The sequence below is a fragment of the Syngnathus acus genome, chromosome 19 (genome assembly GCF_901709675.1).
Source record: "Syngnathus acus chromosome 19, fSynAcu1.2, whole genome shotgun sequence".
NCBI classification, from domain to species: Eukaryota; Metazoa; Chordata; class Actinopteri; order Syngnathiformes; family Syngnathidae; genus Syngnathus; species Syngnathus acus.
This window is the reverse complement of record NC_051103.1, coordinates 4,739,844-4,757,919: the sequence shown is the minus strand read 5'-3', so window position 1 is coordinate 4,757,919 and position 18,076 is coordinate 4,739,844. Positions and strand designations below refer to the sequence as shown.

The 18,076-nt window shown below is 47.5% G+C and overlaps 1 protein-coding gene across 3 annotated transcripts in view; it reads right to left on the bottom strand.

Annotated features, from left to right (window-relative positions):
• Window positions 1-18,076, bottom strand: part of raraa (retinoic acid receptor, alpha a) — a 69,274-nt gene that overhangs the window by 40,262 nt on the left and 10,936 nt on the right. For all 3 annotated transcript variants that reach the window (XM_037278461.1, XM_037278460.1, XM_037278462.1), the window contains 3 exons: window positions 10,355-10,480; window positions 329-564; window positions 8-179 (listed from right to left, as the gene is read on the bottom strand). In XM_037278461.1, the coding sequence (XP_037134356.1) occupies window positions 8-161 (154 nt within the window). In that variant the 5' untranslated portion in view covers window positions 162-179; window positions 329-564; window positions 10,355-10,480. The remainder of the gene's footprint in view (window positions 1-7; window positions 180-328; window positions 565-10,354; window positions 10,481-18,076) is intronic.

The window sequence follows — 18,076 nt, the reverse complement described above, 5'->3', positions numbered from 1 at the left end:
GACTTACTGGCTGGCGACGGCGTGCTGTAGCCGCTGAGAGGAAGTCCTGGCAGAGCCGGCGGCGACAAACTCCCCAACATGTGAGGGAAGAAGTAGGAGTAGGTGGGCATTGGGAAGCCGTTGAGGTGCGGGCCCGGCATGGGGTTGCCCTTCCCAGCCATGACGCGTGTCAAACCCCCCTGCAGTTTGTAACAGAGCCAAAAAGTGAGTCAGTGTCGTTCACTGGGCTGCTGTAATCCCCCCCCCTCCCAATGGGAATGCGGGATTAGTAGCGCGTAATCCAACAGTGTCCGGCGAAGGTCGGCGGAGGTTAAAATCCCGTACTTACTGAGGGAACAATGGTTGGGGTCTAAAAAGCAGCGCCAGGGTGTTTTTATCCTTGTGTGCCGCGCTGGCTCATGAGGAGGTCGGGTCCGTCGCTTCCGTTTCGACAAGGTGATGCTGATGTTGCACGCTTTCTCTACGGGGTTCCTTCCTCGCTCAGATCACATGATGCCACCATGTTCTCCCGGGACGGGCCTCCTCCTCCTTCCCTCCCTCCTCCCCCTTCCTCCTCCGCAGCCTCTGTCGAGAGAAATCAAACAAAAAGGGATCATTCGGGGGGTTTTTTTTGTTTTGTTTTTTTAGACAGAGAGCTAAACCGTGCTTTTGTTTGGACGCTAATTAACGGTAATGTCTCGTCTGAAACCTTACGAAAACAACCCATCTGCCTTAATTACCTAATGGCGTGTTAAAAGTGAGGAGAGCGGCGGGTGCGGGATGTTTGCTCGCAGCTTTTGCGCGCCGCTCATTAACAGTGACAGCCTGCAAAATAGTACGCGAGACGAGCAAAAAAAAAAAAAAACCCACTCAAACGCCAACACAAAAGGAAAAACTTGGCTAATTACACGAGTTGCCGAAGCCAGAGGTGAGACCCAAGGTGCCTCTCTGGGACCATCAGAGATTTGTTGCCGCAGAGTTGACTTTCAAAACAAAGATGCCGAGTTGTTATCGGCGCAAGAGAGCGAACGTAATTGCTATCGAGAGGTACGTTGACACGGCGGCGTAAACAAGATTAAGAGAGTAGCGGGGCTTCAAAACAGCTTGTCACAACACAAGCGAGGTTTATTCTTTCCCGTAATGAGCCGTTTACGAGTCAGTGAGAGGCAAAGTGGAATTTTTGGTGAGGGGCGGATATGTCTTTGCATGAACATTGTTGCACTGGAGCATGAATCACAAATGAACTCTTGGGAAGGGAGAGAGGTCAAGGCAGACATGTTGCCGCTTGTTTGGAGTGCGTAAAGCATGGGGAGCGTCAATCATTTGGAGACGATAAAAGGGAATGAATTTAAATCGACGTTGCAATTTTGTGACGTCATTTTCCAGCTGCGACATATACATGGTTCCAACAAGAGTGACGTGTCAGCTCGAATAAGTCTCTTAATCAAACCGAGAGGTGACTTTACGAGCTTGGCCCTTTCTACTCATCGACTTATTTTTATTGATTGTTGTCCACTCTTGTCACTTTGTCAGGGCGAGGTGGCGTGCGCTCCGGTCAGGCTAAAGGCGGAGCTTGTATTAGTCTGAAAGCTTAAACGACATTTTTAAAAAAATATATATATAACCCATGGGAGGTGGTTATTGTAGTATTTGCTTTTAAACACTCTCTCTGCTTCCATTAAATCAAAAGTGAGCTGAGTTAAGCGTACAAGTGATGCTAGCGTACTTTCAAAGCAGAAATATTAAAAGCAACATGCTATCGGATTCAAATGAGCAATTGTGATGCAGCCTATAGTTGCCCGAGGGCTCGATTCATGCATTGAAGATTTTCAACTCTATTTTTAAAGCACTATCTTTGCCTAGCACATGTTATCTTCATTTCTGTATATGTTCCCGTAAGTGCACAACTGTACGGCGGCGGCGGCGAGCTCCAGGGGGATCCTAAGTGATCACTAACAGTAGGGGAAAAATAAACAAACAATCTGGGTCACTTGGTCTTTACTGTGGCGGTGGCATGTAACAGCCAGAGAAGAGGAAGGTTCAGAGGTCGCGTGGCACCAGAGAGCGTAATTGCTTGTGACAGCAAACTTTGAATTAATCATCGGCCAAGCAGCAAATGGCAGAGCGAGGTCGGGGGTGGACGGGTGGACAATACGGAGAGCGCAGCCACGGGGGACGACCGATGCAACGCATGACATACAGTATATGGCGCGGATATAAATAGACACGAGCAGAAAGCTTATGCGTATACAATCCTGACTGAAACTGACATAAAAAAATAACATGACAGCAGATGCGCTAACCTGCCTGTTGCTGGACAAAAGGCCCGCTTAGCAAGCGATGAATGAAATATGAAATATCGTCCTTCGGTTTTAAAGCGACATCTGGCGATACTCTCGTGAGACTACGTAGCGAAACCCGCCGGATGACTTTGAATTTCACTTTGAAGGCTTAAGTGTAAAACAGCCGGCTCTCCGGTGGGGGAGAACACAAAAGGCTGTTGAACTTTTTTTTTTTTTTTACATGTGCTCCATCATCCATGTATGGCAAAGGTGCCAGTAATGGAAGTCGCTCGGGCATGACGGCTTCAAATTTTCATGAGGACCGCTTTTGTGCGCTTCGATACATGTCACCGGATTCAGTAGCGTACACACGGATGTCCAACAAGTCTAGATTTCTTTTTAATATTATTCAATAACATCTTTTTGTCCCTCGTGGAGATTCACTTGAAGCAGGCCGACACTTTACGGGTGCAAGAGGAGCAAGTGTGGGAGGGGGGGTGGCGAGTATGCGAAAGTGTGCTAAGTGCACATCCAAGCCGGTGAGAAGCGTCAGCTCTTTTGCCAAGCCCCCCCCCCCGTGGCTTGGATGCACTTGTCAGCGAGGCAGGCAGGGTGACATTTGTGCCTCACCTCAGAAAGGTCACACGCTAATTATCTCAAAGGACAGCGAGTGGCCGGACCTGCAAAGAATAAAAGTCCGTGCAGAAATTGACCATCTGCACCGCCCTGGATACACACATGATATCATATTGAGGCATACTCGGTCAATATTTGCAAAAGGCTATGGTTACAGAAAGCTCACGTGCTCATAAACACACAAGCCTGGAAGGTGTATACACACACACACACACACACACACACACACACAAAAAGTCTCACTTGTGCTCAAAGAAGGTCGGAGTTACAAAAAGGCCATAGATCAGCGATAGCAACGGCCCGCGGCAAGCTCCTTGTGTCTCGCTCTTCTGGACATTTTTCCAGCTCTGTAAAAGCATGAAGGGCTGGGCTCCATTGTTTACACAGCTGGCTCTACCGAGCCGCTTGCTTAATATGAAATATGAAGAGAGCGGAGAGGTGAGAGGGGGAGAAAGAACGACGAGGAGAGCCAGGGTAGAAAGGCGGGCCTTTTTCGGAGGGGCAATCCAAACGCCAAATGACCGTGATAAAGCGCTGACCCGATTCTGACACGATAAATGTACAAAAATTCCCTTCAATAATCGTTTGATCTGACCTACATACCAGATATGAAAATTGAATTATATTCGACTCACGGAGAAAACAACCAAATGTTTGTTATTTGCTTGACCTTTTTTTCTAATTGCAACATGACATTTCCGATAAAGATTTTAGATTTAGACAAGGTGTCCGTGTCAACCCGAAAAGGCAGAACATGATAAACATGTGACGTGTATCCAATATGTTGTGACCTTATTCAGACATGTCATTTTTGAAAAAGTGCTTTTTTGCGTCAAACAGGCTATGAAGTCATCAGAGGTCATTTGTAAACACTCCACAAAGTTAATAACCACAAGGTCAGGCCAGCTTTTTGCAAAACCCTCGCAACAACACCATCCACTCAAGCCAGCTCATATTAAGCTCGTGTTTCTCACGAGAGCGTTAGCAAGGCGACACCATCGCTAACCTTGTTCCAGTTAGCCGGAGAGGCCCTGCGTAAATGAAGACCACATTTCTGACCGGGACTCCAAATATACAGTACCGAGTCAAAACACTTGGTATTCATACACACCTCCGAGCCAGATATTTACATGACTTTGGAGTCTCACAGGGGGGGAACACAACACGGATTGTTCGACACACATGCGTCAGGCGTGCTCACGCAATCAGCATACATCCGCGTCGGCACACAAGGTTGTGTCACCTTTGAGTACCTCCATCCAGGATGTCAAGCTAACAATGTTTTGAGAAGGACCTGAGCACATATTTCAACACAGAAGATCCGATGACACGAGAGTGAATGACGCACTTGAAGGCAGGGCCCCCTTCCTGTTTATGCCGCCGCTCGCCCGCTTGAGGATCAAAAAAGAAGCGGCTGTGCACTCTTGAAGGAACGACTGCATATCGACTGCAAACAACCTTTTTTCTGCATCACAGAAAAAAAAAAAAAAAATCACCGTGATTAGTTTTTAATTATCGTGCTTTTGCTACGCTTAGTAAAATGGAAATAGAATTCGCAATTGCAGCAATATGAGTAACATGCCAACATAACTGGGCGCTCACATAACACGCTGTGACCTTTCTAGGACATACACGGAAAGGCTAGTAAACACAAACAGCAAGGATCCGATTGAGTGACCCAGAGGTCACAGATACAAATAGAAAAGCTTTGAGATTAAGAGCACGCATTAAGCACATACATCTACTCTATATTTGTTTACATACATACGGTATAACGCTGAGATCGTGCCAGCTGGAAGCATGCGAAATAAAATTCAATCATTCGATCACAGCAGCTGGATGGCGCCAAGTACGACCGAGGGGGCTTTAAAAGGCGGCTGCGCAGGAAAATCTGATCTTTTTTTTTTTAATCTCGCGCGAGTGTGAGCGGTGACTCTCAACAGCTCCTGCGTGACTATTTATATTGTCTGTCTACAAATGTTGCTGCACCATTTGTGTTGAGCCCTCCTGAAAAGGCTCAATGTAGGACTCTGAAGAGCAAGTGGGACACTCATCTGGCCACAGTTAATCCCCCTCTAATAGAAAGACATCAACAAAGACGAATCGCTCCTTGTCCTCACTCGGCTTCGCTCGCAGAGTCATAAAACTCCCATTTGAAAATGCATGGGCGCCATAAGCTGCCAAGCCTTTCTATTAACCGCGTTATAGCGTAGGTGACTATAGCTGCTGACGACAGCCGGGGTATTCGGCTTTCCATTAGGATAGGGGGAGGGAGGGGGCGAGGCGGGGGTAGATGAGATGCGAGGATGAAAAATGAGACAGAATTGAGTCATTTTTCTCTTTGGCGCGGCGCTACAATCCGACGCCTGGATGCTTGAGCGCGTGGAAAATGGCAGCGCTTATGAAATAAGCTTAGCAGCACATTTGCTAATCGTTAAAACGTGCGTATTTATCGGGGCGTATTTACGAAGTCTCGCGCACCTCTGCGGCGACGGCAAAGATGGATTGATTGGAGGGTTCCTCTGAGATCACCCCCCCCCTCCCCGACACCCTCACAGTGTCCTTAGGCGCTCACCAGATGACTATTGATCGGTTAATTGATTGATTGGCATCTGGCCGACAATGAGTCAACAACATCATCGCTCTTCCGTGGACTCGGGCGCTCAGCCCCCCGCGCGACAAGAAATTTAAACAGCTACATCCTGAAGACAAACGTCTGCACGAAATTTCTTTCCCCTCAGGATGACGTTCAATAACTCTTTGATGCCAAACTTGTGGAGATAGTATCTTCCCTGAAACCACACTAGACTTCCCCGGCAACTTCAGATACATAAAAGGTACTATTTATTTACCCATAAATCTTTTATAATCCAAGCGCACGGCAATTTCTCAAGCCGGTGTCCTTGAACGTGACACTAAACATCAACCTGCACTTGATAAGAGCATCTGCTTAATGTCTTTGAATTAAAATGTAAATGAGATTTCAATGGTTTGGGTGAGACTCCGACATGCCAGCCTGCATTTTTCCCCTCATAGTTCACCTCGTCTAATCCCCGCCTCCCTTTGGCGCTCTAGTCAAACACGGACTATGAAAATTAATGAGCGAGCTGCTAAAGCAGGGCTGACACTCAAGAACAAGGCTCCCGTCCCCTCTAATGGACCATATAGACAATGTCGGACGCATTTCAATTAACAGACAATGGGATTACATGATATGGTAACACATAGGGAGGGTCATGTGACACGTGACAAAAGGACTTAATAGGACGACGTAAAGGGGTGAGTGACACCGAGGAGAGAACATCTTAATGCACCGTCGCCACGGCGATGAATCGGGTCCGGCGATGGCGGGGGAGCGGCATCCGAAGGCCGCTAACGGCCGCCGCCGCTGTCGGGCTCGCATTAACCTTGAGAACAGCCAGGGGAGCGTATTAGCCCCGCTGACCTCTCCGCTTCACACACACAACCTCTGTTGTGTATGACTGAAGGGTGTGTGCGCGCTTTGTCAATCCGCTCGCCAGTGTCTTATAAGCGCCATCAGTGGGATTAAATCAGTCCATCAAAGGCTGTCTGGGTTGAAGTGAATTGGCCTAAGTCTTTCCTTTCGCCCCCGAGGTGAAGGTCTGTGTCGAGCAGTAATAGCACTCCCAAAGCTAATTTTGTGTACACAGGTGCGCCCGGCGGCGACCAGATGCGCTCACGGTTTGACAAAGACGATGACGAACATTTGTCCAAAGTCTATGGAATACAAACAAAAACTTCCATCGGATCCCAAGATGACTTTGAATTCAATTGAGCTGTGATAATATTTGGATTTTCACTGGCCTATGCAGAGGAAAAGAAAGTAAATATTTTGGGAACGCAGCTTTTGCTTTTTGTTTTTGTTCCGACGGACATCAAGGCTTGTTGTCGACTTCCAACAAAATACATGGCCGCTTTTGTGCCAGCCTTGACATATTTTTGCCCACCAGACTGTCCTTCACTCACACTCCCAAGGCCTTGGGGGGGGGTGCAAAAAGCTTTTAAAGTGCATTTGTGCCTGAGTGGCCAGAACATTGCGCTGCTGTCGCTTCACCACGCCGGACGGCGCTAGTGCGCATCCGCACGGATCCGAACGGTATTTTTAGAAAGCTGCTGACAATATCATGTCCCTGAATGGGTGTAATTGTATTATGCTGGAGGTGCTAAAAGCTTTGACTTGGGGAAAAGGCGTCACAGCTCTCAGGATGAGAAGCTTTGAAGAAAAGTCAGGAGCGGTGCGTGGAGGACATACATACAAAGTCAGCATTAAAGAGAAAAAAATGCTCCGGGAGGAGGAAGAAAGAATCCTAAGGGGCCAGTTTTCCAAGAACTCAAGAGAAGACAAAGGAGGATGATTTTCCATTTTGTGTAGGGGGTAGGCGGGGTCACATGTTGGATGGCGCTTTTGGTATCGGCAGCTCTTGAAGGTTCTTAACGGCCCTGTGATGATAGATGAAAGACTGAACTTTAATCAGAATGGTGCCTGAAGCATTTTCAGGGAGGTAAACAGATTATCAGTCAAGCCCTCCTTCCATCTTCCCTCTCATTCTGCCGTCCTCCTTCCTCGGCACATGACCACTTCTGACACCGGCGTGCCATTAGTCTCTTTCCCATCAGCACCTTCCCTCCTCCACCATATGCCCCTCATTTTTACCTCCACGCTACTTGTCAGGAGAAGAGACCACCCCCCTCCCCCTTGCAGTCCGTCGGAACTTCAAAGCGCCTGCCTCATCATCCGATTTTTATATCTCATAGCTTCATCCACCATGAAATTATAAGGTGCGAAATCTGTATGAAAACACGGGCTATTCATAGGTTGTTGTAATGGATTATTGTCATTTTTTTTTTTCCGCCACTTGCCCGGATTATGTGATGGAGCTAATCTGCAAGGACGTACATTTTTAAAAATGCTGTACTGAAGTTTCCCCTCCAAAAGAATCAATAAAAACTTTACAGGCAAGCTAGCTGTGGGTGAGAAGAAAGCTCCACGTTCTAATTTGGGAGCTGTCAAAATGTGTCGTCTTCTTCTACCCACCATCATTTTGTCATGCAAAGAATTGCAATGTTGCCTTGCGTAACGACGCCGGCATCCGTGTTTCTCGTTTGAATCGTACACAAAAGCACCTCAGGAGAAGGAAAATGCTAATAAAGCTATTAATGATAGATCGGCACGTAATTCAAAGTGGCAGCGAGCGAGGAGGAAGACAAGATGGGGAGCATCGTCTTAAAAGAAAACCGGCGGGAAAAAAAGGAACGTGTGGGAGTCTAGAGAATGCCGGATTGGGAAGAAAAAAAAAAATCGCTTGTCGGGAAATTGAAAAGCTAGTTAACACGTAAGCACTCACATGCATGCACTTGTGCATTTAACGCACACATCAGAAGGGGAGGGGGGGAGTGTGAATTGAGGCCATTACCTCTTTTTCAACAACTTCCCTCTCAAAGCATTAATTGTTTTTCCATTATCTGGTACATTCCAGCGAGCGCAGTCAAATGAAAGATGCCAGATCAGAAACTCGCACACAATGTCCACCTTGGAGATAAAATGCGGCCATTTCTCAATTGAACGCCGCTAATGCGAGAAATGCGATCGCTATTCTACATGTATTTATTTAAGAGGACCATAAAACAGTCCTGACTCGGGGAGAAAGGCTGAGGAACATAATCTGCAGAACAGTAACGGGTTTGCCGATTCGTTGGAAAATTTCCGACCCTTCCTGTTCCCTAAACAACAACATAGCTGTCTTATTTTATTTTTTTCTTCTTTGAAGCGGATGAAGTCTGTTAAGAAAATGAACGAAGACTTTGGTGACTGCGGGAAACTACTCAAGTGGAGCTGAAAAGGAGAATAATAGGTGGCTCTTAAGAAGGGAGGAAATGAACAACTGAAAATCAATAAAGCTCCAGAAAGAGAGAATAGGAGAGCGACAGCAGATGAGACACGCATTGATTTTCGTAACGAGGCCGAGCGGCGGGCCGGCGTGAGCGATGACGGCCGAACCCGGCCCTAAACAACCAAAGTGAAACGGACAAAATGAAAACAAAAGAGAACACAGGAGCGTAACAAAGAGAGACAGGAGGGGAGGGGTGGAGCCAACGAGTGAGAAAAAGGTACCTCCTTTACCTCCGTCTCAATTTGCACAAAACTTTCATTACTACCAATTTGGACCAGGAGCCGGAGGCCGGGCCATTAGGCAAACCCGGCATCAATCAGCCTAATCGCCCTCCCAGGCTGCTAAATTACAGCACCCGCTTGCTTATTAAAATTTGTCGCCTGTCTTCTAACGCTGTTGGAGATGAGATGCCCCCCCCACCTCAGACAAATGGCTTCTAAAGAAGAAGAAGCGAGAAGGAAGGATGGGACAGTAGAAGGTTATAAAAAAAAAGAAGAAGAATGGGCTCGCTGGGACTGAGAGGATCACAGAGCGAGTTGGGGGGGGGGCGATTATCTGGCTTGATTTATACACTCAAGTAGATGTGCTGTGGGTTCACACACACACACACACATTCTCCCAAATTCATGCTTGTCAAAAGCAACACACACACATTTGTAAAGGAGCTTTGCCTATTGCACACTCAATCAAAGGCGCTCGGCAGATAAGACACATGATGAATGGTGTAATTGAAGGCGGCGGTGGCGGGGTAATGCCGAATCGCTCCAGGTTCAGGCGGGAGGGTGGAGAAGAGCGTTGAGTAAATGATTAGCCGGCGGGATTTATTTTTATTGCCCGGTATTATTATAAAATAGTGACACCGCCTGCCTCGCCTATTGTATCACGCCTCCGGATTCACTTTTTGGATGTGAGGTCGGATCAACAAATCACAAGGTCATTTAGTAGAGTGGAAGGAGGCTTGCTCCATCATCTAAATAATATTTAATATCTGATCTGTCCATTTGTCACGTGCTGGACTGTCCACGCGGTTCTTCTGCAGAGGGACTCGCTCTTCATCTGTCCTCTGCTTGTCTGGTCCACGGGATGACCCTGATTTACTGCGCTATACTTGTCGGCGCTTAATCGCTCTTAATGGATCTTGATTTGCGGCACATGAGGAGATCATCTCGATTAAGGAAGCACGCTAAGTTGTTGACCTTCTTGCATCATTTGAACTAGTCAGTCTGAGGTGGCCAATTATTTACACATTTTGGACTGGGGGAGAAAAAAAAAAAAAAGTTCATTTTGGTCGGACATGGGTGATGTCACGTGACACAATGCTTTGCAAATCAATTGCAGAAGCACTGGCGGGACAAAAATACAAACACGTGCGCACACACATGATTGCGTTTGCTGGTGCAAGCGTGCTGCGGTTGCAAGAAGCGTGTCGAGCATCAACACGTCCAGGACACGGTAAACAGAACGAGGGGGGAAGAAAACCACATCGCCCTCAGTGTGCCAACCGTGACCTCACACGAAAACGGAATCATCACACGGCGTTTCTACCTCTGTTGGTCTGCAGCGGCCTTTTTTCTGTGTTGAAGTTCACACTGATTAAGAGGCACTCTGTTCAGCCAAGTGGGCATCCGGCCGGCAGACTACCCGCATCGATTGCTCGGACCGCCTCGCCTCCTGGAAGTAGATGGAGGGGGGGGGGAAGACGAAAAAGGGGCAATATTAGCTTAAATGAAAGTTTATTAGCTGCATCAGTCAGTCAGGTGGAGGGGAGGGGGTGGGGGTTGCCCCGGGCTGTTCTCTCTCAATCTATTTCCCACTCGCCCCCTCCTTTCTCATGTGTGAGGGGAGGGGCAGGCATGACGGGAAAACATTAGCTCGTTGGCAAGCCGCTGGTATACCATCCAGTAATTGGCTTGGGTAATGCTCCTGTCCAAACAAATGGTGTGCGGCCTAACCTTGTTACCAGCAACCCGCCCTCATCGTGCAATCGGTGAGCGCTGACGTTTTTCTGTTGACATCTTTTATTCAAACATACCCAAATTGCATTTGAGGGAGGAGGCGCCATCGAGACGCAGGAAGAGGGAGAAGTGCCATTTTTTTTTTTTTTATGCTCTGCATCTCATCACCCGGCTGTCTGCCTGATAGCAAGCTGAGACGCTAATGTCTGGTGTGTGTGTGTCTATGAGTCATCTCCATCTTATCATCTGGATAGTACGCGAATGAAAAGGAGACAAATAACAGGCATATAGTGCAACGGCGTATGCAGAGCCATGTGTGTGTGTGTGTCATGGCAGCCCTTCATTCAACCAGCTATCATCTCCCACCAGACGGGCCCCACGAGCTGACCCAGCTGGATAATGAGATCCATTATGATTTACGTGCCAAGAGGACAGCGAGACAGGACAAAGACACGCACACACATCGTCGGGGTGTACATGTCAAGGTGTGCGCCGATCTTCCGCTGGATGTGCTGATGAGCTCTGCCGCAGTTTCATATTTCACTTTTCCATTGTGTGCGAGTGTTAAGAGTGCAAGTCTGGTACTTGGACGACTCGGTGCCGGTGAAACCGGAGAAGTGAGACTCCACAATGCAAATTCACCCTCACACATTGCCCAAGGGGTCTTAGAGGCCAAAAGCAAAAAAAAAAAGGAAGCGGGGATGTGTTCCTGCCAGGTATTTGTGGGTGTGTGTTTGTGTGCGTGTGTGTGGCCGAATTTGTTGGCGCTGCAGTGGCTGTCAAGCAAATTTCACAAAAGCAGTCGACACATTCCGAGTATGGAAGCCGACAATTTGATATAAAATTCCTCAAGTCGTTTCAATGTGAAAACAAAGAGTATACACAGAGATGATTACGAAACTGATGATTATTATGAAACACAAATGACCCCCCCCCCATTCTTGGTTGCGGGAATCCCCTCCTCGCACAAAAACATCAGCGCTTTGAGAGCAGGGCAAAGAAAACAATGGCAGGATTCTCTGCTGTTCCTGCTTTGCTCGGGATTCAAATGACGCCAACTTAATTGGTGAGCCCAAATGTCAGGAGATGAACATTGCCAGGGAGCAATAAGGACACACAAAAAAAAAAAACGTACAAACACCTCACATTCCTGCAGCTCAATATTAAATTTTCGGACACACACGGGGTGAAAAGAAGGTAGATGAGAAGGAGCTGACAAGCTCAGTTTCAATAAAAAGGTCAAACAAATTAAAACAACATCAAAGTGAATGAGGATGAACAGCGCGTTGGCTCAGAGGGTGTGTTGTCGCTAAGAAAATATGAGGCGTGATAATTGCTGTTAATTTAATTTTAGCTTTATTGCTCTATTGGCGTGGATTCAACTCATAAGTGAAGGTATCACGAGATGGCAAACATTTGTTCAGTAGCAACTTTTTATGTATCCCCACTAGGACAAATCCCGGCAGCAATATCCTCAAATATTCAAAGTTTCATTTTGCCAAGTATATATATTTTGACATGACTTAAAAGTGATTTGGAGAGCAGGGTATGTTAGTTTCATAGGATTAAAAAAAAAAAAAGGTATGTGGTATTTTTCTATGATTTACAAGAGGCCCGTGATGGATTTCCACGAGATGTTTTTTGGATTAGAGTCTTAGAATACTCATAAATAGCATGTGAATTGTATCTTGTGTTTTTGGCTGGCGCAAAAGAAGCATACTGAATTTCATTGGATGTTTTTATGTTCCAAAAAACACGCAGCAATAAAAACTCGCAACCCATCTAGTCATTATCTCAGTTCTGCGTGCGTATGCAGCGATACGCTATCCCTAAACGGTCAGCTGCTCACGCTGCTATTTTCAAAGTGTTTAGTCTGCTGGGGGACTTTTTGGAAGCCACATTCACGCTGTTATGGCACCGCTCGGGCCCAAGTCCGCACGCTGCGACCAAAATAAGTCCCCCGGTGACCGAGCGCAACAAAACAGATTTCGGGAAAGGTGCGTCAATACCCCCCCCTCCACGGCCGCTTAAGAAAACTCACAATGGTGCCAAATCTAATCGCTTCCTTCAGCGCCAGGTGGTTTTCATTGACGGAGGTCCGACGCTCGGACGGAGGAAATTGGCTCCTCGGCGCGCGTTTATTGCTCGCCCAATCCGGAGAATGAGTTCCAAACACCTTTTTCCTATTACGCCCCACCATTAAGCGCCATTGTGCGGAATTAGACGCAGTCTACAGAATAAGTGGAATCTAATTCATGGCCTCTTTTTCACGGCCAGTGGCGGTGCTAATGAAGAGGATGAAAGAGAAGTGTTAATCAAACTGAGCATCTCATCTGTGGAGAAGAAGGAGTGGAGGAGAGATCTCAAAGTGGCTCCTCGGGGATGTTTGCTAGTGTGCAGGGGGGAGGTGCGAAGGATCCCCAGCATATTTATCTGTTGTGCTATTATCTTGCTAAATGAACACTAGCTTTGTAAACTGAGCTGTCAGTTCAACAAAATCTAAATAAAACAAGTCCCCGGGCCCTGCCGCTAATAATTGCGCGGCGAGATCTCCACGGGGGCCATCCCTGTCCGCTCGCCGCCATCGAATCCCTCCCGGGCTCGTCCGTTTTGGAATACCGGCGCTAACGAGGAGGGTCTGATTAGATTGAAATGTCAAGAGAGATAGGGACAATACAGTTATCTTCCGAATTATGGCCCATTAAAGGGCCCGAGCGGCGCACCTCCCTTTTCGACTAACTAATCACCGAGTCCATTCATCATCCGCAGACAGGGGCGTCGTTTTTGGAGGGCACATTCCTTTCTTTCGGTAGAATAAATCCGCCCCGTCATGTTCAACCTGGTTGAACGTATAGAAGGAATCCTATCGGAACTCGCAGTAGCTGCAAAAGCACGTTATGTTGCAACCGAGGCCCGAAGTCTGCAAAAAAACAGCCAGAGAGGGAAAGGAGGAGCTTAGAGTGTCATTTCTCTCTCTGTCAGCTCCCTGCCTCCCCCGTTGTCCCCCTCTTCCTAAGTCCCCCATCACCCCCGTGAGATGTGGCTGCTTGGTGGGGACAATTACCGACTGACACTTCATCATGGGCCGCCCGACAGGCGCTGACGGCCCTCGTCCAAACAAATGATGCCGGGGTCGAGGTTGCGGGCCTGCCTCCGAGTCTGCCTGCCTCCAAGCCCCGAAGCACGGCCCTGCGCCGCATTAGCAAACACGCACACACACTAACATTAAAAGAAACTCCTTTAAGAAAAACACATTTATCAGCATGCCGTGGTGGCGGGCGGGGGGGGGGTGATGGAGAACGGGGCGCTCGGGGCGCTACACCGCCGTCAACTCCCATCCTCCGCCGCATTCATACGCACCCGGCGAGATTACACATTTAAATGTAATCATATGATGGGGTTAAAAAAGCCAACAAGGCAAGATGGCCATCAATCAGCGGCGCTGCGACAAATGCAGGAATCAATTAGCCTTGACATCCTTCTCCCCAGGCTAACCATCCACTCAGCCATTCGCCTCGGGTGAGGAGCCGTCACCTTTATGCTCAAAGTGGGTCAACAGCTAATTGTCAAAGGAGGAATATTGCGGTTTAGAGCTAAACATGAGCTCACAAAAAAAAAAAAAAAAACAGGACTGAGAAGAAGCCTCTTAGACGCAACAGGTATCGACACATACTTGTGGTATCGGTACTTGGTATCGGCGACGACTCAACAATAACTCGAACTAATACCAGTGGAAAAAAACTAAAACAACTATCATCATTCATACAAAGCAAAACAACACCGCCATCTAGGGGGCTCTGTTAATTATTACAGTGATTTACAAACCTGAATCCCAAAGACACGATTATAAAGACCCTCTTCTACACACACGTTGAAAAATTTCATGAAGAAACCCCTGTCTAGATGCCTTCAACATACTTCCTTGAGACCAATTACTACTTTCCTACAGGTCCAGGGTTTTGGCGCCATCTTGTGACAGCAGGGTGTAAGTTCAAGAGTAACAAGCAAACCACATTTTCCACATCCAGTGAGCAACCGAATGCGCTTTCATACGTCTTTTCTCATTATTCTGCGATTTTCCCCCCGTTTTTATTATCACATTCTTTTCATCCGTGTAACTGATGCTTTCCGTATTGGCTGACCCCAATTGATAAATGTGTTTACGTGTTTACAAGCCACTGTCGAAGATAAATAAAAAGCCGAGGTACTGTGGTGGGAGGGTAAAAATGAAGGGCAAGGGAGGAGGGGGGGGGGGGGGAACCAGAGTCATGCGTCATGTTGGAACGGCCCTTGAGAACACTCTCAATCTTTCTGTCAATATTCAAGCGCGCCGGATTGTGTACGCCATCATTAAAAAACGAACACGTCCCTGTTTATTCATCATAAGGACAGGCCCTTGTAAACAAGTTGGGTGTTGCCAGTGTGTGTGGAGCGTCTTTGAAAATGGCCGCACGTTGGACAGTAATGTGACGCTCGGACGCCTCGTTAGTCATGTTGGCGAGACAAAGCTACCGCTCGCCTACCACATGTAAATTTAAATACGATGACATCATACAAATGCTTACTTAAAGATCAACAGGTGAGAGCGGCCGCATGCATCAATGCCACGTGACCCGCAGAGAAACTATCAAGGGGGGGTCCGTGCTTGACATATACGATTCATGTGGTGGTGATGTTGACCTGCCAGGGTCACTGCTGGCTCATTCCTGCACACACAGCCCCATCATCCGTGTAACTGGACACTAGCAAAACAGTGACATGCACACATACATCAGTCACTCGGTAGAAAGGAAGACAAGCGGAGCATCCCACAGGTTGGACCACATAGGTGGGCTTGGGAAAAAAAAAAGACAAATGTTTTCAGTATGTGGTGTCAGTGTGAGAGCTACAAGTCGTCTTTAAATATTATGCAGGTGGGTGCATTTTTTATGTCCACCACTTCAAAAGCACGCAAGCCCGTGTTCACCTCGCACTCAGCAACAGGAGGCGACTTCATACTCTGTCAGCTTTGTGGTAATAATAGAGCACGGGCGGGTTTGGGCCCCTTGCTAGTGCGAGTGGCATGCTCAGTCAAGCGGAGACTTTGCCTAAGAGAACCCGCATGGACTGTAATGAGACCGCGGGGAGACGAGAAGGATGGGACAGTAGAGGAGAGACCAATAGTTGGGAAGAAAGACAACCAGGCCAAAGTTTTGAGGTTTGGGATTGGATGATGTTGTGATTTAAAACATTGTCAGTGCAATTAGTAAAGTCAACAAGATTATTTCTATTGCTCTGGAAAAAAAAAAATGGACTTCCTAAGCTGAAGTTTCCACATTAGAGGTGAACCTCGATGGTTGAACAAGAGTTAAAACGTTATCCGATACAAGGCTGTTAAGGCCTTAGGCCAGATACTAAATCTGACATTGAAGCAAAGAGAAAAGAGAACAAGGCAGGCAAATCTCGTAAATTATAAAGCGAATAGCTCCGCCCCCCTCGGGGATAGGCGATAAAGACTAGATTGGGCACATAGTATCTTCGGGTAACTAGAAGAGGAGTCTGATAAAAGCTATGACTGTGGAAAAGTGAAACAAACCACAGAACTAAAAGCCTTTCAGTGTGAATTATTAACATGTTCACAGTTTAATTCAAGAAACACAACCGCCGTTGTCCCATTTGACCGTCAATCCTAATCAGCGTGTCTATTGTTAACAGTCCCCAGCGTATTTTCCACATCAGCTTTTAAAACCACACCAATGTGTGTCAAACATTCGGGGATTTGGATGACGATAAATGCGAACCGCAATATCGGCGCGACCCTGTTAGTCAATTTCGAGATTTGTTGTAACCTAAAAACACATGCAAAGTGTGTTACGAGCGCCTTATTGTCAGCCCCGAGTGCGTGCGTAATACGGTGAAGAAGTCACTAGGTTCTTGAAGGGGAAAAAAAAAAAGAAGCAAAAGTAAACATTGCAAGTGTGAACACAACCTAACTGGATCAACAATAACTTTCTGTTGGACGGCTTCAGTTTCTGCATGGTTGCTCGCTGCCTGACTCCTCGCTCGGCTCCCCGCAAGCCACAGTTAATCCCCGTAGAGCCAAAGGAAGGCCTCAAGATCATCCCGCGGGAAAGCCGAGAGAGGGAAAAAAGGCCGGCGAACGACTCTTCTGAAGTCCTCCGTCTTTCCTCTGGTGTTGCTGTTGGACGGTGACCTTGCTGACCAGCTGCATCGTCTCCCGGATGGGTCGGCCTAGCTAACCCGCACCGCGTCCCTGCTTACACTGGCACGAGCCCTGAATGTTGGGCGGAGGCGCTATTCGTGTAACGTTGAGGTTTTTTCGACAGGAACATCTCGTTCTCTATCAAACCGGGAGGAATATTTGGATTCGGAATTATTAGGAGACCCGTTTCAGGTCTTCATCAATGTATGGACAACTTGTGACTACTGCAGTTTCTGTCCGTCCTCTCCTTCTCCCCTCAGGGATTCCCCGGGGTTGTCCGGAGCACATGTGTTTTGGTTTAGCTCCATCGGAGTCCTATCTCAAACCCGGAGCGGGCCAGAGGCTTTGTCAGTGGCACCATTAATCAAGTGTCCTTTAACAAAAACAGAAAACCAGATGAGAGACAAAAGGAAGAGGCATAGAGGGGGGTGGGCGCTTATTTAGGTGGGGGAGGAAGGGGGATGCTTGACCCAGATAGACGCCTTTAATAAATCAAGCAGTAACAATAATAAGCAAAAGTTTTCACGTGGCTCGAGGAGGTATTAATGTGGGAGTCTTGCAGTAATTGTGAAAAAGCTCTGGAGAAAACCGGTTTAGGTTTAGGATCTCAGTGCCTGTTTGGATTAATTAAGGAATTCGTCTCTGCAGAGTCTGTCCAAATGCCAATATAAATTGCCATCCAGCCAAAAAAGTATTTCGAGACGTCAAAGCGTTAGCTAAAGTTTTCCGCGAGCTCGCAAGCTACGAATAGGTATCAGCATATTTTACACACATATACACGCACACACACGTGAGCGCCTCCTTTCTCCGTTCCCAGTAGTCCCATCTCAATAATGGCCCCCCCATCGATCCTGAAACCTTCTTGTCCGCACTCATTGCCCATCGATCGGCACCTTGCAAAGAGTCTCCGAGGCCTCCTTCACATCCTCACCTTGTGTGTGTGTGTGTGTGCTCATCACTTGATGCTGTCTTGGATGGTGGGAGGTTTTACTTGATGCGAGTGAGCGCTTTACACACAGCGGTAACAAAGGCATGTCGGGGATATATGCACGTGGAAGCTAATGGCGTCTCTGGGGAACAGGTGGCACATCCAGCACCCCCCCCCCCCCC